Genomic DNA, 17,221 nt, shown 5'->3' on the forward strand with positions numbered 1-17,221 from the left:
TGTGTTTGAAGATTTTCTAAAACAGTCATGCTGACTGGTGGTCAACCAACTGCTGTTCTACGACCGCTAACGTGGAAAGCAATAAAGAACAAGCGCTCATCTGAAGAGAAGTCATCCTAATAAGCCAACCAGGATCAAGTGGTATCGACTGACTACAATGATCAGTAGATCAGTAAGTATTTTTAAGCTTACTATTTAAAATCAGTTACTTCAGTTAAGAGCTTTGTGTTTTAAATTCAAAATCTTTCTCTAACTGATCAGTTTCTTTCAAAAACTTTAACTGATTGTTGGAAAATGGAATATCCGAGAAGGACAAGTACTTTTTTTTTAAAAAAAGGAAAATTCGTATTTGATTGAACTTGTCCTGATCTTTTTTAAAAATCTTTCCAACCTTTTGCCTCAATGATCAAATTTCTTGAGAATCACATTGACATGACATAATGCAATGATATCTCTCACCTTTTGAAGCTTCCGTCCCCTGCAGTGACGGCGGACGTGAATTTTTACTTCAAAAATATTTTAGGCATAGTTTTCGAAAAACTTTTCATCTTCTTACTTGGTAAAATTTGTGTATTTATACCATGATGTCTTCACATATTTTTTGCATCAACTAACAACTCTCCACAGCCTTTACTGTGAGAAAAATTTCCAATCTTTCCAAAGTTGCAGAAGAAAATTTGTTTCGATAATAGGAGAATTCAATGACTGCAAAGTCATGGAGTGGTAGAATGACGCTCACATACTTGGTCTTCACCGGACCCTTCCACTGGATCTCAACGTCTCTCCGACGTCAAAGCTTGATCTACCCTCACTTGTATCTAGCGAAGCGAGCGTCTTCCATCTTCATGCCCGACCCATATGGTTTGAAGTACCTGTCTCAAGAAGACGGACTTCACCTGGTTCTCAGGAAAGCTTCTCACCTTTTTGTGAAGCTTCCATGTGGTGCAACAACAATGAGCAGGAGCTCGTTGTCAGTCGGCGCAACATCGACAGTGCTAGTCCTCACGACTACCACTGATTCGATTTTTCTTCCTCACATCTACCCCCTACATGTATGACGAGCCGCCCTTTGCATTACTTCTTTCACCAAAGGCTCGCCATGCATTTCCTTCATTTTCCCTCCTCACTTCTAGCACTCATCTTCCCCACCTTTCCTTGTCTCTCTACCTCTCCCCTAGGTCTGTATGCATAGCCGCATCTCATGAATATCTCCAAGATGCTATGCATACCTTCCTTTCCTTCGCACTGCTCTTCTCCATCTCTCAGTCTCCTTCACTTCTCCGTCTCCCTTCTCATCTCTCTACCTCTCCACTGGCGTCATCCTCCTTCTGCATGTCGGGATCCTTCCTCTTCTCAAGTCCTCCCACAAGTGCTTGAGAGTCGGAGTTGAAGTCCCATCCGATCATAGCTTCCATCGTCAGCTCTCTTTTTGATGTTGCCAAAAAGGGGGAAAGTAGGAAGTCAGAGAAAAACCTTCTCAAAGGTTCTTCCTGTATCTTCTTTCTTGACTGAAGATGGTAAAGCAAAAGGATCACCAGAAGTTGTAAGGATGACGTTCCAGTAAAGACCTCAAATCAACGGAAAATAAGTGAGAGTGGAACAAGCTTAGGAACACGAAGACAGAAGATGAAGATCAAGAAGTTCAAGGCGCAGCGATGCAGGCTGCTGGAGTCCATGGGTTTCCCATGATGGTTTTTTGGTTTTTCTTTTTACTCCAATGTAAGTCTTGCTCTGTACCTCGACTGATGTCTTATCAGTCTTAATTTTAATGAAAAGAACTTCTTTTGATCTCAACCTGAAGACAATGACTCTTTGTCCAGACTCTGATGAATGCTTTACTATCTTCTCCTTGTTCTGGGTTAGAACCGTTGCGTTCTTGACTCTAAGTACAAGTTTTTAGGTTCTATTGTTAAGGGGGAATAGTATTCACCCTGTTTTAGAATTTGTGCTCTGAGTTCAGTCTTTTTGTTTGTCTAAAACTGCTGTATGGTTTTGGCATCATCAAAAGGGGGGAAATTGTTGGGAACCTTGTGGAATATCCTAAGCCTTGTTTTGATTATACCAAAATTCATAGGTCTTAATTGTAACAGACTAGAACTGTTTGAACTCAAGTGTTAGAGTTCGTTTCTAGTTTAGCTTGCGGTTCTGAAGACTGAAGACTGAAGGACGAAGGACTGAAGACTGAAGATACCAACTGAAGTATCAGTTGAAGAATCAGTTCGGAACTGATTACTTAATGCGTGCCGCGTGGACTCAGCGGACTGATACTAAAGTCAAGTATCAGTTAAACATTCTTCCTCGGACTGAACTTCCAACGTTCAAAGGAAGCCACGTACTCCAAAAGTACAGCCGCATTAAATGCAGAAATCTCAGGATCATCCCTCTCTGCAGAGGTCATTCCTATTTGGTGGCTACTTTATCAGAGATGTCACATCTCCTGCTCTTCAACATAGCCGTTCCCACCAAACAAGGAACCTCGAAGATTGAAGCCTCAGCCTAAATTCGAAAAGCTCTCCAACAGAAGAAATCTTGAAGACGTTCTCCGTCAACGGATCTATTCAAGACCTCTCCTATAAATAGCGCTCGAGGATCACTTCAATCTTCACCGATTCAACGACATAAGCTGAAACTCTGCCAAAATAGTTTCTCAGCCAAAAGCTTAACTTCCCCAAAGCTTGAATCGAAGAAGAGAATTCCAAAGCCAAAAATCAGCCACTGCTGATTACACACATTCTCTTAGACCTTAGGCAAACCTCTGTTTACCCAGAAGCCTAAGTCAAACTTGCTCCAAAGAACTTGTTCTTTGAAGTATAGTTGGCAAGTTTTCAAACCTCCTTTCGAGAGATAGAATCGAGTGTTTGAGTGGTAAAGGAGTTCAGGAAGGTACTCTGACTCCGTGAGATCCTAGCGCGGGTTGTGCTAGGAGTGAGAAATCCAACGCGAGTGAAGTGTTGGTACTGAAGAGTGGAATCTTCAGTGGTACGGTTGTGTGCACCCGGCAAGAACACGATTCGGTTTGCAGTGCACCTGTTAAGCACTTGCGGAGTGGATTGTTGGTCTAATCAACCGACCGTGGATGTAGGAAGTGTTTTCCGAACCACGTAAAAGTCTCTGTGTTATTTACAGCTTTCAGTTTTACATTCTTACTTGTGTTCTTTCATTTGATAAACTGAATTCTGATTAACTGCAAAGAGAAACCTAAGACTAACAATATGCTCAACCGAGGCTATTACGAAACAAAGTTATTTCCGCTGCGTATGATATTAGTCTGACTGATCTATCCTCTGATAGTCAGGAAGAGTGATATCATCTCTGTTTTAGCAAACTCGACTGAAGCCTTTACGTGCATCAGTTAAGTTTCCAGTAACTTAACTAATAACTCCTTACTGAAGAGTTTTTCAGTATCAGTCGTCAACCATGTTTGGTCAAAACTCCTTTCTGTTAACAGGTGTCTTAGTTTGCTTGTAAAGTTTCGTTTTGATCTCTATCTTGAGATCCCTCTGTTTTAGAGGAGAAAAATAGCCCATAGGTGTATTCCCCCCCATACACCTATTCGAGACCCTCCGGACCTAACAGTTACTTTTATTTATGAGAATTTATACTTTTAGTTATTTGATCAAATAGTTATTATTGTAAGAAAAAGTAATTATTGATATGTATAAAAGTAATGTTATTTTTATTCGTTATAACTTGTAATTTTGTATATTTGGTGAAGTAATAGTTGACGTAAGGATAATTAAGTAACTATTGATATGATGTAATGTAATATTTCTAAATTATTACATTTGTTCACGATAATTGTTACTTTTATTTATACTTTTAGTTGTTTGTTCAAATAAATGTTTTTGTAAGTAAAAGTAGTTATTGATGTAAAGAAAAGTATACATTTGTGCAAACAAATGTATATCTTATGCTTATTAAAAGTAAATATTCCTATTAGTGTTCAGGGTGTAGTGTTTAGGGTTTAGGGTTTAGTGTTTAGAAAATATAATACTTTATATTGAATGAATATAAATACGTATATTAATAAAAGTATACTTTTATGCTAACAAATATATATTTTATACTTATTAAAAGTAACTATCGTCTTAATAAAAAGTAATTATTCATATGAAGAAATGTAATATTTCAAAATTATTACTTTTTAAACGAAAATTGTTGATATAAAGAAAGGTAACGTTTTAAAAAAATATATTTCTTTATAAATATAATTACTTTTCATCCTAACAATATTTACTTTGAAATAACTCAGAAATAAATAAATGTAAAAAAGAAGAAGAGGAAATAAAGGGGAAAAAAAGAGTAAAAAAGGAAAAGAAAACACAAGAAAAAAGAGGAAAAAAGGAAAAGAAAGAAAAAATGGAAAAAGAAACGCAAGGAAAAAAAGAGAGGAAAAAAGTAAAAGAAAAGTAATTATTCATATGAAGAAATGTAATATTTCAAAATTATTACTTTTTACACGAAAATTATTTATATTAAAAAAGGTAATGTTTTAAAAATAATACATTTTTTCATAAAGATAATTACTTTCATCCTAACAATATTTACTGGAAAAAAGTAAAAGAAAAGTAACTATTCATATGAAGAAATATAATATTTTAAAATTATTACTTTTTACACGAAAATTATTGATATAAAAAAATAATATTTTAAAAATAATACATCATAAAGTTAAGGGTTAATTGCCGGAAAAACCATATACTTTTTCAAAATTTGGTTTTTTCCCATGACAAAAAAAACCTGAACAGAAATCCATAAATTGAACAACTTATTGCATATTTCCCCCGCGTCCGTTTTCCGGCGAAATTGAATCCGAGGTGGCAATCGGAATTCCAGCGTGTCATCGCCGGCAATTAAACGACGTCGTTTCATGATTTTTTGACCGCTACATCTCGTCGCTGGAGTCGGGCGGCGACGCCGCGCCCATCGTCATGGAGAAATTCCTGATGCTCGTGGAGGAGAAAATGGACGGCTACGATTCGATGGAGAGCCACGTGAAATGGAGGCGCCTGAGAGGAAGACGCGGCGTGGTTCCTGGACGCCGTGGATCGCGTGACGTCGTTGTCGAATTCGCTGGCCAATTTGGCATCCGATTACAAGTACGCCTACACGATCAACCGCGCCGGCAGCGTGGTGCAGCGCGCCATGTCGTATTTGGAGGGGGAATTGAAGGTGCTGCTGGAGGAATACACCGCCGACGACGCCGACATCACCTCCGATCTCATCCGAATTCACCACCTTCGCCAAGGACCAGTTTCCGGCCGAGCGGAATCTCTTGGATTCCGTCTTCCCGGCCCACCCCACCATTCCGGAGACCATCTTCCGCGGCCTCACCTGCGGGATCACCAAGCACATCCTCAAATTCGCCGAGGCCGTGGCAAGAAGATGGAGAATTTTCGATGCGTAGGGCTGCTGTGAGGGTTTTGGGTTGAGGTGAGGTGGAACATTAGGTGTTAGGGTGAGGTGGAAAATTATGGTTAGGTGGCAGCCACGTTGGATCGGACCTCCATCGGAGATCGCCGGAAAACGGACGCAGGGGAAATATGCAATAAGTTGTTCAATTTATGTATTTCTGTTCAGGTTTTTTTTGTCATGGGAAAAAGCCAAATTTTGAAAAAGTATATGGTTTTTCCGGCAATTAACCCTAAAGTTAATTACTTTTCATCCTAACAATATTTACTCTGAAATAACTAAGAAATAAATAAATGTAAAAAAGAAGAAGAGGAAAGAAGTAGGTATCGGAAGTCGGAACCCACTACCTCTTGGGGAAGTGAAGGAACCACAATAATTGGCTAATTGCCATTGCACCATATAACAGATTTGGGTTTTAGTTATCAAAATTTTTAATATAGACCTACTCTTTGAGCAAAGATATTTTTGGGGAAGTATTTGTAGTATTTCCCAAACAACATTATCCAACACAAAAATCTCAAGGAAAAGACCAACACCTAAACCCTCTTCGTCTCAAAATGAATACTCATTCAAACAAACTGTAATTGAATCAAAATTCATGAGAGCGGTATTTGAATTCGACTTCTGACTATATGTTCGATAATTGCGCTTAAATTGTGTCGTTTTGGCTGTAGAGAATGGTGATTCCGACCACTTTCAGCCGCCCAATTAGCTCTTTCAATGCCATCACTTCGCCCTCTTTCTGTTTCTTGAGGCCTAACTTCGCTTCTCAAAACAATGCGGCCAACTCTTACAGTTATCAGCGTCTGGTTATTAGTTGTTGTGCTGCTGAAGAGGATTCCCTGAATTTGAGGTCTCATATCCCCTGTTTTGCTATCTTTTTGTCTTTGTTTATTGGTTTTTGAGGATTGTTGGAATGTTTATGCATAGTTTAATGTGTTTCTTGTCTGATGAGTTTTTCTAGTGTATGTTGGTTTTGCTTTGATCTGCCCCTTTATAGTAGAATGAAGCAGTTCTAATTTGAGAATTGGACATGCTGAAAGTTGAGAGAGTTTGGTGTTCTGGACGAAACATACGAATGTTTTCGTGAATATGGTAGATCCTCGTTGGTGGCAATTGCTTAATTCTTGATATACTGGCACAGTGTGAACTTCTGCATTTGCTATAATTTTCATTTAATCGCATGAAAATTAGTTTGTTGTAGATGATGCTTGATTTCTTGCAGCAGTGAACTGTCTTGCCATTGGATACAGAATTCCCTATCTAAATAGTGACGCCAGGAATCCAAAATGTTTTGACAGGATAAAATGAAATCTTGTTGGTACATATGGTGGTTAAGTTACTACAATGGATATCTCGGTTCTTTGGTAATACTTTTTAGATAAGGGTATCATGTTTCCATTTTCAAGGTTTTCCTGGAACTTCACTAATCATAAATCAAATTTTCTTAATTACTTAATACTTTAGGTATTGTGTGAGTTGTGCATATCTTACTTATACCAATAGAAGGCTAGCTACCAGCTAGAATATGGTTCTAGGATGGCTTGCTTCACAAGTACCTTTCTCAGCTAACTCGACATGCTAAGCACCTCATATACCAATTGACATTGTTTTGGGCCTATCTGAAGTTGTTTTTAGCTTTTTAGATTTTTAGCATGCATTCTAAGTTATAAACTAGGTAAAGTCTATTTTTTTTATCAATGAACAATTAAATTTAAAGGTCGCATGATGGTGGACTCGAACCCCGAAACCTTTGGACGCAAGCATTAACCACTCTACCACTAGACCAACACACGCACACAAGACATAGTTTTTTACTCTCTAAATGTGTCATGTTCGAAACCAGTCCTCAAACACCATTACCTGGTTTTGTTTGTAAAGAAAAAAAGAGCATGAGACTTTGATTTTGCTTTAATTTTCCCACTGCCTGATTAGTGTGGCAATTCTCTTGGATGCTGTACTTCTTGTTGATAATTGATACATCATATAGATTTGGCATGTCGGGTACGTATATGCTATTACTATGTTAAGGTCTTGCATCTTGTTGTAATAGGATTCCAGATATTGGCTTTCTTTCTTCTAGTTGCCTTTAGGAAGATGGGTATATCTGTTAACCGTTCTTGTAATGTTGCTTTTTTTGTGTCCTTTTCTTTCTGTAGGCAACCACAGATTTCATCTATGCCTATGCCTCCTTATAGTGTGGCAATGAATGGTAGTAGCAAACAGAAAACCACATATAGATGGCGTCGGGTGTTGCTGAAAGTAAGCGGGGAGGCACTTGCTGGTGATCGAACACAAAATATCGACCCAAAGGTTGGATTGTTTTGCCTAACATGTTTGAGAATTTGCAACCCCTTAATGCTTATAGCACTGTGCCTTTTCAGATAACAATGTCGATTGCAAGGGAGGTTGCATCTGTTACTCGGCTTGGTATTGAGGTAGGTTTAGAACAACCTTTTGTAGGCTTAGGTTTATAAACAGTTTATTTCATTATTTAACCTGGGCATTGATTTTCTATATTGTCTTTCGTCATCTGCCATTTACATTTCCTTTTTCCACTCAAGACAGAGGATCTTAAACCTTGTTTAATATGTATATTGTACGCATCATAGTTATGATTGCGGGTACTTCATATTTACCATGGAGAATGATTTGGCAGTTATATAATATTTCAATCGAATTCCCATTTTGTTTAGTTTTAAAAAGTGGGAACTGCTGTTTGATGACCTGTTTCATTATCTGCCTTTTTGGGATATATATCTGTAGATCAAGAACTGGTTTGTGAAGATAATTGATTAATACTCATAAAACTTTCAGGTTGCAATTGTTGTTGGCGGTGGAAATATCTTTCGTGGGGCGTCTTGGACAGGGAGCAGTGGCCTTGATCGCTCTTCTGCTGATTACATCGGGTAACTTTTATTTCTTGAATTTATATATGCTTTATGCCTGATTTCTGATGTTTCACAAAGATTTGCATACCACATCACTTCATATGCTTCACAAATTTGAGGTTTCTTTATTCTTAAAACCTCATCTTGTTTTTCCACCAAAACTGTTTTAAATGAATTGTAACCATAGCAAGATAACATGGCCAAAACATACTGAGCCATTTTCCATATCTTTTCAACATAACCTCGCAAATATTTTTCAAGCGTTACCTATTTATTTTAGGTAATTATTTACAGGTTACAAGTTACAACCTTCTAATTTTATTACTGGACTCTTCATTAACTTCTGTTTTCAACATAACATCAGATATGTTTGGTTTTGCATTTTGCTCTTCAACATATTTGAATACATTTCTTTTACCTAGCCTTAAGCCCGATGCTAGTGGTGTCAATATCAAATTACATTTAGGAAAAAGGTAGCTGTAGAATCTTTCATAAATTTGGCATATTTAGCTTTTACAATTTTCCTATGGTAAAGTTTTGGCGTTTACTTCTGGTATAGTCAAATTTTTTATCAATTTTTATCACAAAAACTTGAGCGAAGATCTTATATCAAATGTATCATGTTTTAATATCATTTTTCGGGATCTATAATTTATCACTAAATTGTTTTGGAGACTAAAGATTTTTATGTTTCCCTGTTAAGGATGTTAGCAACGGTCATGAATGCAATTTTCTTGCAAGCTACAATGGAGAGCATCGGCATCCCAACAAGAGTCCAGACAGCTTTTCGCATGTCAGAAGTTGCTGAGCCATACATACGAAGACGAGCTGTCAGGCATTTAGAGAAAGGAAGAGTTGTAATTTTTGCAGCCGGAACTGGGAATCCCTTCTTCACAACGGATACTGCTGCAGCCCTTCGCAGTGCAGAGAGTGAGTCTTGTTCTTGGACCTTGATTCTTAAATGCTTTAACTCTCACGTTATGTGATAGAGTACAGGTGGAGCGAATGAGAACTGAACGGAAAATATTATAAACGATAGAAACTGATAGAAACTCCTCAACGAGGCCTACAGCTATAACTGTCCCTAAAACAATACTATGATCCATATCCCCTACTCCAACTGTGATACTGCTATTATATAGGATTAAAGGAAACCCTAACCCTAAAAGCCCATGCAAACGTACAGACCTTTAGCCCAAACTACCTGACAAGAAGTACTAAGAATAAATAACTTACTAAATTAAAAAAAAGAAAACAAAACAAAAAAAGCAGAAGTGCCATGGTCTAACATTATGTGGATTACAATTTATAATTTCTTTATGAAATCCTCGGTGTGCTTGTTATCGTAAAAGTAAAAAATCAAAAGAAGCTGAATAAAACTAATAATGTTAGAACTCGACTTTGTAGGAAGGACAGCTTTAGAAAAATTATAGCATGCTAAGAATTCTGGTGTAGTTCTGTCTAAACTTTAATCAGAGAAATTGCAATTCAATTGGGATATTTTGGGTCCTTGTTTGCCTCCTCCCTCCTTGCAACAACCAAATATGGCAAGCCTCGAGTTTATGCACTCCATATGGATTCCAACTAGTATACTCCTGTCTAGCCACAAGCTTGTACATATGATTTTGAAAATTTGATTTTTGTGGTACTTTTAAGAGACTTTATGATTTTAGCCATTGCCATATTATTTGGAAGGGGAAGAAAAAGAAAAGAAAGATACTAATGTTTGAAGTATCTTTTGTATTTAGTTAATGCTGAGGTGGTGCTTAAAGCTACAAATGTTGATGGAGTTTACGATGATGACCCTAGGTTCAATCCGAATGCCCGTCTTCTTGAAACTCTAACTTACCAAGATGTAACTTCAAAGGAACTGTCTGTCATGGATATGACTGCAATTACTTTGTGTCAAGAGAACAACATTCCAGGTAAGCCTCCAATCCATAAGAGTTGGACCCGGTTAATCTCCCCTATGTTATTCTTAAATTACAACCCGAACTTTGACTCCATGACTTGTTAACACGAACTTAAAATTGTTACAAATATAGTTTGTATTTATCTCCGTTGTTCGCTTAATAGTCCAAGTCAAAATTTTCATCCAACTTAAGTTGATGTGCCTTTCAAGAAAAAAGCATCAAAATCAATGATAGCCTACAAACAACCTGAAATGCTTTTTTAAATGCTGGAAAAACCAACAAAAACTCTCTTTCGTTGCTTGAAAATTGTGACTCAGGTTATTAAGTGAATAACGGAGATAAGTACAGTCTATGTTTGTAATATTTTTAAGTTTGGGCTAAAAAGTCACCGTGGGCTCAAGGTTCAGGCTATAATTTAAGAATAACTCGTCGCCTCCCATCCTTCTTGAAAGGTTTCGCCACAGCTCACTAGATAATATGTCAAGCCAAAATAATATGGCTATATCAGCACCTCTTGTGCTCGAGTCAAATGCATTGCACTCGACACTAACTATGCTATATTGTATGCTGCAGTTGTTGTGTTTAATCTCAATAAACCGGGTAACATATCAAGAGCCATAAGAGGTGAGAATGTTGGCACGCTGATCGGAGGAGCTGAGAGATCATCAGTGACAACGTCTTGAAGAAAATTGTCAGCTTTCGTCGTTTTGATGGTATTTGCTTTAGCTTAAACTTTAGAACACAAATATACGTACTGGCCTTTCTCCTGTTGAATTGAACTTGAGGAGGTCGGAACTTGAGGGTCCTATCTTTTTCATGGATGGTTATTCCAATTTAATATTGCCACTGTAAATAACATGACATTCAAGATTTTGGTCTGAATCTTCGTAATATAATTTAGTTATTGCTCTCTCGCTCTCGTTTTTCTTTTTGTTTCAATCCAGCCCAACCTAAGGTTGGCTCTAATAATCTATTATGTGTAGGGATGGCAATCGGGTGTGACGCATACGGATAGTGACTATTCATATTCATATTCACAAACTAAATGGATAGTGATTTTTAACTACGAAACTATCCATGGTTATCAAATGGTATCTAAATCCGTCACCCGTGAATACCTGTTACCCGTCGGGTATCCGCGAACCCGCTATCCGGTGGGTATCCGTCACCCGCTATCCGTCGGATATCCGCGAAATAGAATTTAAATATAAATTTATAACAAATTTAATACAAAAAAAAAAAAATCAACACAAATAACATAGTTCAAATATATTTTAAATCTAAAATGTGGTGGCCCAAATCTAATATGTAAATCTAATGTCCATATTTTAAATATATTTTGTGGGTATTTCATAAATATATGACGGGTAATTCACAGGTATTTTTCGCGGGTAATCGGGTTTCGCGGGTATGGGTAGTAAGTATCCAAATTCATGCCCACGAACTAAATGGATAGTGAATTCCAACCACGAAACTATCCGTGGATATCAAATGCCCCTCAAATTTGCTCTAATAGGTTCGGGTTTTGGCGAATATCTGTTATCCGCGGATAGATTGTCATCCCTAATTATGTGAAAAAATAGTTTCAAGGTAACAAATTCCTGACAAATATTTTGATCCTCCCTCCACTCCTCAATTCTTTTATCTATTTTGTCATTTCAATCGTCACCTAATTTTTTATCCATTTTTTAGTAAAAGTATTACGCACAATCTTTTAATTTTATTACTCATTTAGATCATGTTTATTCACCACCTAGCAAACCATTTGTGAGAATAAAGACAAATGTTTTCAACAAATAAAAAGAGGATAAAATATTGTTATCATGATGACCGGTTGTGGAGATCAACCTTCAAACAAACTTTTGCAATCAAATTAAAAATTGACACATTGCATTTTATAATTAAAAAACATGATAATAAATCATAGAAAAGGAAAAAAAAATTAGGTTGGACTGAGTTATTGATAAAGTATAAAAATTATACTCCCTTCGCTCATCAAACATCTTCGCAAGGGAAAGTGGCACGAGTTTTAATAAAAGTTAGTTGTGCATTAGATGAGTGAAGAAGGAGTCCCACAAAAAGTGAAGATTGTAAGAGTAATAGTGAGTAGAATTATTTCCAAAAATAAATTAGGAAGATGTTTTGGGGACGGACCAAAACGGAAAGAGATGAAGATGTTTGAGGGAGGGAGGGAGTAGAATTTATAGATTGTATATGTGGAAGAGAGAGAAATAATTTTTTTATTAAAAAATTGAGTTGATGAAAGTCATTGATAAATGCAGTATTACAAAATTTATTATTCTGGATTTACTATAATAATTTTAACATTATAATGAAAATGAGTCTCATATTCCAATGATAGCAAACTCAATCATTTTAACAAAACTCGTTTTATTATCAAATGAGTAAATAATTGGAGAGCTAAGAACATAATTTCTTTTTCCAAAATAGTAGGTATGTTCAAATAAGGTGGAGTCTATGTTGCATAGATATGGAGGTGCGGATGCGGGGGCGATACGATACGAATACGGGGATACGTGTTTTTAAAAATTATAGGGTGAGATTCGGCAAGGATACATCTAATTATTAAAATTTTATGATATATAATGCTTATAAAATATATACAATTTAAATTTTCTTAAATTAATTATATGTAATTTACATTTTATTTTACCTAAAAGTTAAGCATTTTCAATTATATAAGTTAATTGAGCAACAATATAACGATTCTGTTGGGAACCTTGTGGAATATCCTAATCCTTGTTTTGATGATACCAAAATTCATAGGTCTTAATTGTAATAGACTAGAACAATTTTGAACTCAAGTGTTAGAGTTCGTTTCTAGTTTAGTATGCGGTTCTGAAGACTGAAGACTGAAGGACGAATGACTGAAGACTGAAGACTGAAGATACCAACTGAAGTATCAGTTGAAGAATCAGTTTGGAACTGATTACTTAATGCGTGCCACAGACTGATACTAAAGTCAAGTATCAGTTGAACATTCTTCCTCGGACTGATCTTCCAACGTTCAAAGGAAGCCACGTACTCACAAGAGTACAGCCGCATTAAATGTAGAGATCTCAGGATCTTATCTCTGTAGAGGTAATTCCTATCTGGTGGTTACTTTATCAGAGCCGTCACATCTCCTGTCCCTCAAGAGAGTCGTTTCCACCAGACAAGGAACCTCGAAGATTGAAGCCTCAACCCAAATTCGAATTGCTCTCCAACGGAAGAAATCTTGAGGACGTTCTACGCCAACGGATCTATTCAAGAGTTCTCCTACAAATAGCGCTCGAGGATCACTTCAACCTTCACCGATTCAACGACATAAGCTGAAGCTCTGCCAAAATCTCTACTCAGCCTAAAGCTTAACCTCCCCAAAGCTTGAATCGAAGAAGAGAATTCCAAAGCCAAAATCAGTCACTGCTGATTACATACATTCTCTTAGACCTTAGGCAAACCTCTGTTTACCCAGAAGCCAAAGTCAAACTTGCTACAAAGAACTTGTTCTTTGCAGTATAGTTGGCACTCGATCAAACCTCATTTCCAAAAGAAAGATTTGAGTGTTTTGAGTGATTCGGAGTTCAGAAGGGTTTTCTGACTCTGAGAGTCTTAGCGCGGGTTGTGCTAAGCAAGAGAAATTCGACACGAGTGAAGTGTGGGTACTGAAGAAGGGTTTTCTTCAGTGGTACGATTGTGTGCACCCGGCAAGCACACGGTTTGGTTTGCAGTGCACCTGTTAAGCACTTGCGGAGTGGATTGTTGGTCTGATCAACCGACCGTGGATGTAGGAAAGGGTTTTTTCGAACCACGTAAAAGTCTCTGTGTTGATTACAGCTTTCAGTTTTACATTCCTACTTGTGTTGTTTCAATTGATAAACTGAATACTGATTAACGGCAAAGAGAAACCTAAGACCAACAACGTGCTCAACCAAGGCTATTGCGAAACTAAGTTTAATTTCCGCTGCGTATGATATCAGTCTGACTGATCTATCTTTTGATAGTCAGGAAGAGTGTTATCATCTCTGTTTTAGCAAACTCGACTGAAGCCCATAAGTGCATCAGTTAAGTTCCAGTAACTTAACTGATAACTCCTTACTGAAGAGCTTTCAGTATCAGTCGTCAACCCTGTTTGGTCAAAACTGTTTTCAGTCAACAGGTTTCTTTGTTTACGTGTAAAGTTTCGTTTAGATCTCTATCTTGAGATCCCTCTGATTGAGGAAAAAGAAAAATAGCCCATAGGTGTATTCCCCCCCATACACCTATTCGAGACCCCAGGGACCTAACAATTGGTATCAGAGCAGGTTGTTCGCAAGAACACTCTGTATCTGATTAGGTTCTAATTGAACTAGATCATTTTTCTCAAAGGTGTCGAAAATTTTTTGTCTTTCATTTTGTGCTTGCTGTTTGTTCTATCTGTTGTCATCGGTTCTCTCTTTTTTGATGGAGACTAACCACAGCAGATTATCTTCTCTACCTATGTTTAATATTGAAAAATACGACATATGGAAGTTTCGGCTTGAAAGCTTCCTCACCGCCCAACATTGCCGAATGTGGGAAGTCATCACCAAAGGACCAATCATCATCACCGAAACTGTCAAACGGATCCCTGTTGATCCACATCAGGATCCTTACGATGAGGTCCAGCCAAAGCAAAAGGCAGACTTCACCACCGAAGAAAGGAAGCAAGATGAGCTAGACAACCTCGCCAAAAGCATTATCTCCGGCACTGTTCCTGACAAGCATGTCATGAAGATCATCAAGTGCGGAACTGCAAAGGAGATATGGGACATTCTTGAAAGAATGTGCGTTGGTTCCGAGGAAATCAAGGAGAATAAGCTATCCATAGCTTGCCAGAAGTTCGACTCCTTCCTCATGCTTAAGAATGAATCTGTCAAAGAAATGGAACTTAGATTCAATCAAATCTTGAATGAAGTTCAATCCATTTTTAAAGACAAATACACTCAACGAGAAATCAACCTGAAGATTCTTCGAGCACTGCCACGAGGAGAATGGCAGATCTACTCAGTCGCTCATCAACATAAGCCAGGATTCAGTCAGCTCCCGACAAACAAGCTTTTCTCTGATCTCATGGCAAATGAGTTCGACCTTCAGAGAAATCTTGGAATCAAGAAGGCTGGAGGATCAGATGAAGATGGTCCATCAACCTCAAGAGGAGCAGCACTGAAAGCTTCAGCAAGAGAAGGCAAGAAGCAAATCAAGGAACCAGCGGAACTCAACCCTGAGGACTTCTTCAGTCAATATGCTCTGTTGACTGAAAGATTCAACAAAATGGAGTCCAAGTTCCAGAAGTACAGAAGGTTCCACAAGCAGCACTTCAAAGGAAAGGAAAGAGAAAGCAACTCCAGACATTCCACTGATCTAAGAGGAGAAAGGAAGTCAGCCGCTTACGACATCAAAGACATGGAATGCTTTGGATTCAGAAAGAAAGGGCACTTTCGAAATGAATGCCCTGAACTGACTCAATCTGAGCGCAAAGAGCTGAAAGCTAAGAAAGATCGCAGCTTCTCAAGGAAGAAAGCGATGGTTGCTGGCGATGCTGATTCTTCCAAAGACACATCAGAATCATCCGAGTTCGACAGCACCAGCTCAGACGATGAGAGTCAAGCCCTGATGGCCAATGGATCTGAAAGCGTGGCTGACAACAGCTACGACAATGGAATGAATGGCTCAGAGGTAATCTCTCATTCTAAAACTCCTTATACTGATAACTTCCTGATGCTTTCAGGAGACCTCTCAGAATTAGGAGAAAGCTCATCCGATGAAACTGACCAGCTTTATCAGCTCATCACTGATCACTGTCAGTTGAGGAAAATGTTCGAAGATCTCCTCAAGCAGAATCAGAAAATTGAAAAGGAGATCAATGATGAACGAGCTAGGAATCAGACAATCATCTACTTTCCGGATGAAACTTGTCTTGATCAGCTAATCATGGAGAACAGTCGACTGGAAGAAAAGCTCAGAATCTCCAACTCGGAATGTGATAGAGCATCTCATGAGATCAAAAGGCTCAATCACAAGCTGGAAGAAACAGTCAAGGACTGCATGATGAAGTCACCCATGATGAACAACTTTCCATCAAAAGGCCTTGTTGAAAGCATTGGAGGAAAAGTTGCAGCTGACAAAGGAAAGAATATCATGATCATTTCAAAGGACGATACTTCTGAAATCACAACATCGGAAGAATCAAGGGATCATGATATGGATGAAGTTTGCAAACGAAAACTGATGGCAAGATCAAATGTTCCACCTCCATCAAGCTACAGACGAGCAAAGGAGGCCCCCAACCAGATCACCCTACTGAGAAGACTGGAAAGCAGATTTCAGTCAAAGATCGGGGAAGGAACATCAGGAATCAAGAAGAATCTTCCTCAGTCAGAAAGTGAAATCAGTTCAGTTTCAGAAGGAACAACATCCATGGAGACAAAACAATGATGAGTCCAGACGAGCCAAGCGACATCCACGACGACAAGCAACTGGACATCATACGACTCATGTTCCACGACATCAGTCAAGTCTCCATCAGTCTGGAAAGACTCGAGTATCTCAAGGAAGATACTTCACCGAGCAAAGAAGACCTCAACCACTCATCAGACAGAACTCCTACAAGAGTGAGGCCTTCAAAAGAAAATCTCAACAGAAGAATGCTAGTGTGCCACTGAAGCGCCAACAACTTCAGTCAGACGATCAGCAAAGCGCAAGAGATCAGCCAGACCAATTCTAAAGCGGATATGGGTTCCAAAGGGAACTCGAGCTAATATCGAATGACCCAAATCTTGATTGGGTACCTGAAGTAACTCTTCCTTGTAGGTCAAAATCAGGAAACACAAAAAGAAGGAAGAAGTTAAGGCTTCAATCAGAACATGGTATTTGGATAGTGGCTGCTCGAAGCACATGACGGGCTACAAAGAATATCTATCTCAGTATGTTGAGAAAGCTGGATCCAAAGTTGCATTCGGAGACAACTTAATCGGAGAAACAAAA

At 38.1% G+C, this 17,221-nt stretch overlaps 1 protein-coding gene across 3 annotated transcripts; it reads left to right on the forward strand.

Annotated features, from left to right (window-relative positions):
• Positions 1-5,741: 5,741 nt before the first annotated feature.
• Positions 5,742-11,129, forward strand: LOC130989017 (uridylate kinase PUMPKIN, chloroplastic). 3 transcript variants are annotated; one of them, XM_057913013.1, is made up of 8 exons: positions 5,827-5,992; positions 6,087-6,265; positions 7,572-7,725; positions 7,797-7,850; positions 8,230-8,321; positions 9,007-9,233; positions 10,052-10,228; positions 10,790-11,129. In XM_057913013.1, the coding sequence occupies exons 2-8, from the start codon at positions 6,090-6,092 to the stop codon at positions 10,897-10,899; spliced, it is 990 nt and encodes a 329-aa protein (XP_057768996.1). In that variant the 5' UTR covers positions 5,827-5,992; positions 6,087-6,089; the 3' UTR covers positions 10,900-11,129. The 3 variants fall into 3 exon arrangements, with proteins under 3 accessions (XP_057768997.1, XP_057768996.1, XP_057768998.1); XM_057913014.1 differs by having other exon boundaries at positions 5,742-6,265; XM_057913015.1 differs by lacking the exons at positions 5,827-5,992; positions 6,087-6,265 and adding an exon at positions 6,314-6,507.
• The last annotated feature ends 6,092 nt before the right edge of the window (positions 11,130-17,221 follow it).

Source organism: Salvia miltiorrhiza, chromosome 6, assembly GCF_028751815.1.
Source record: "Salvia miltiorrhiza cultivar Shanhuang (shh) chromosome 6, IMPLAD_Smil_shh, whole genome shotgun sequence".
Classification (NCBI taxonomy): Eukaryota; Viridiplantae; Streptophyta; class Magnoliopsida; order Lamiales; family Lamiaceae; genus Salvia; species Salvia miltiorrhiza.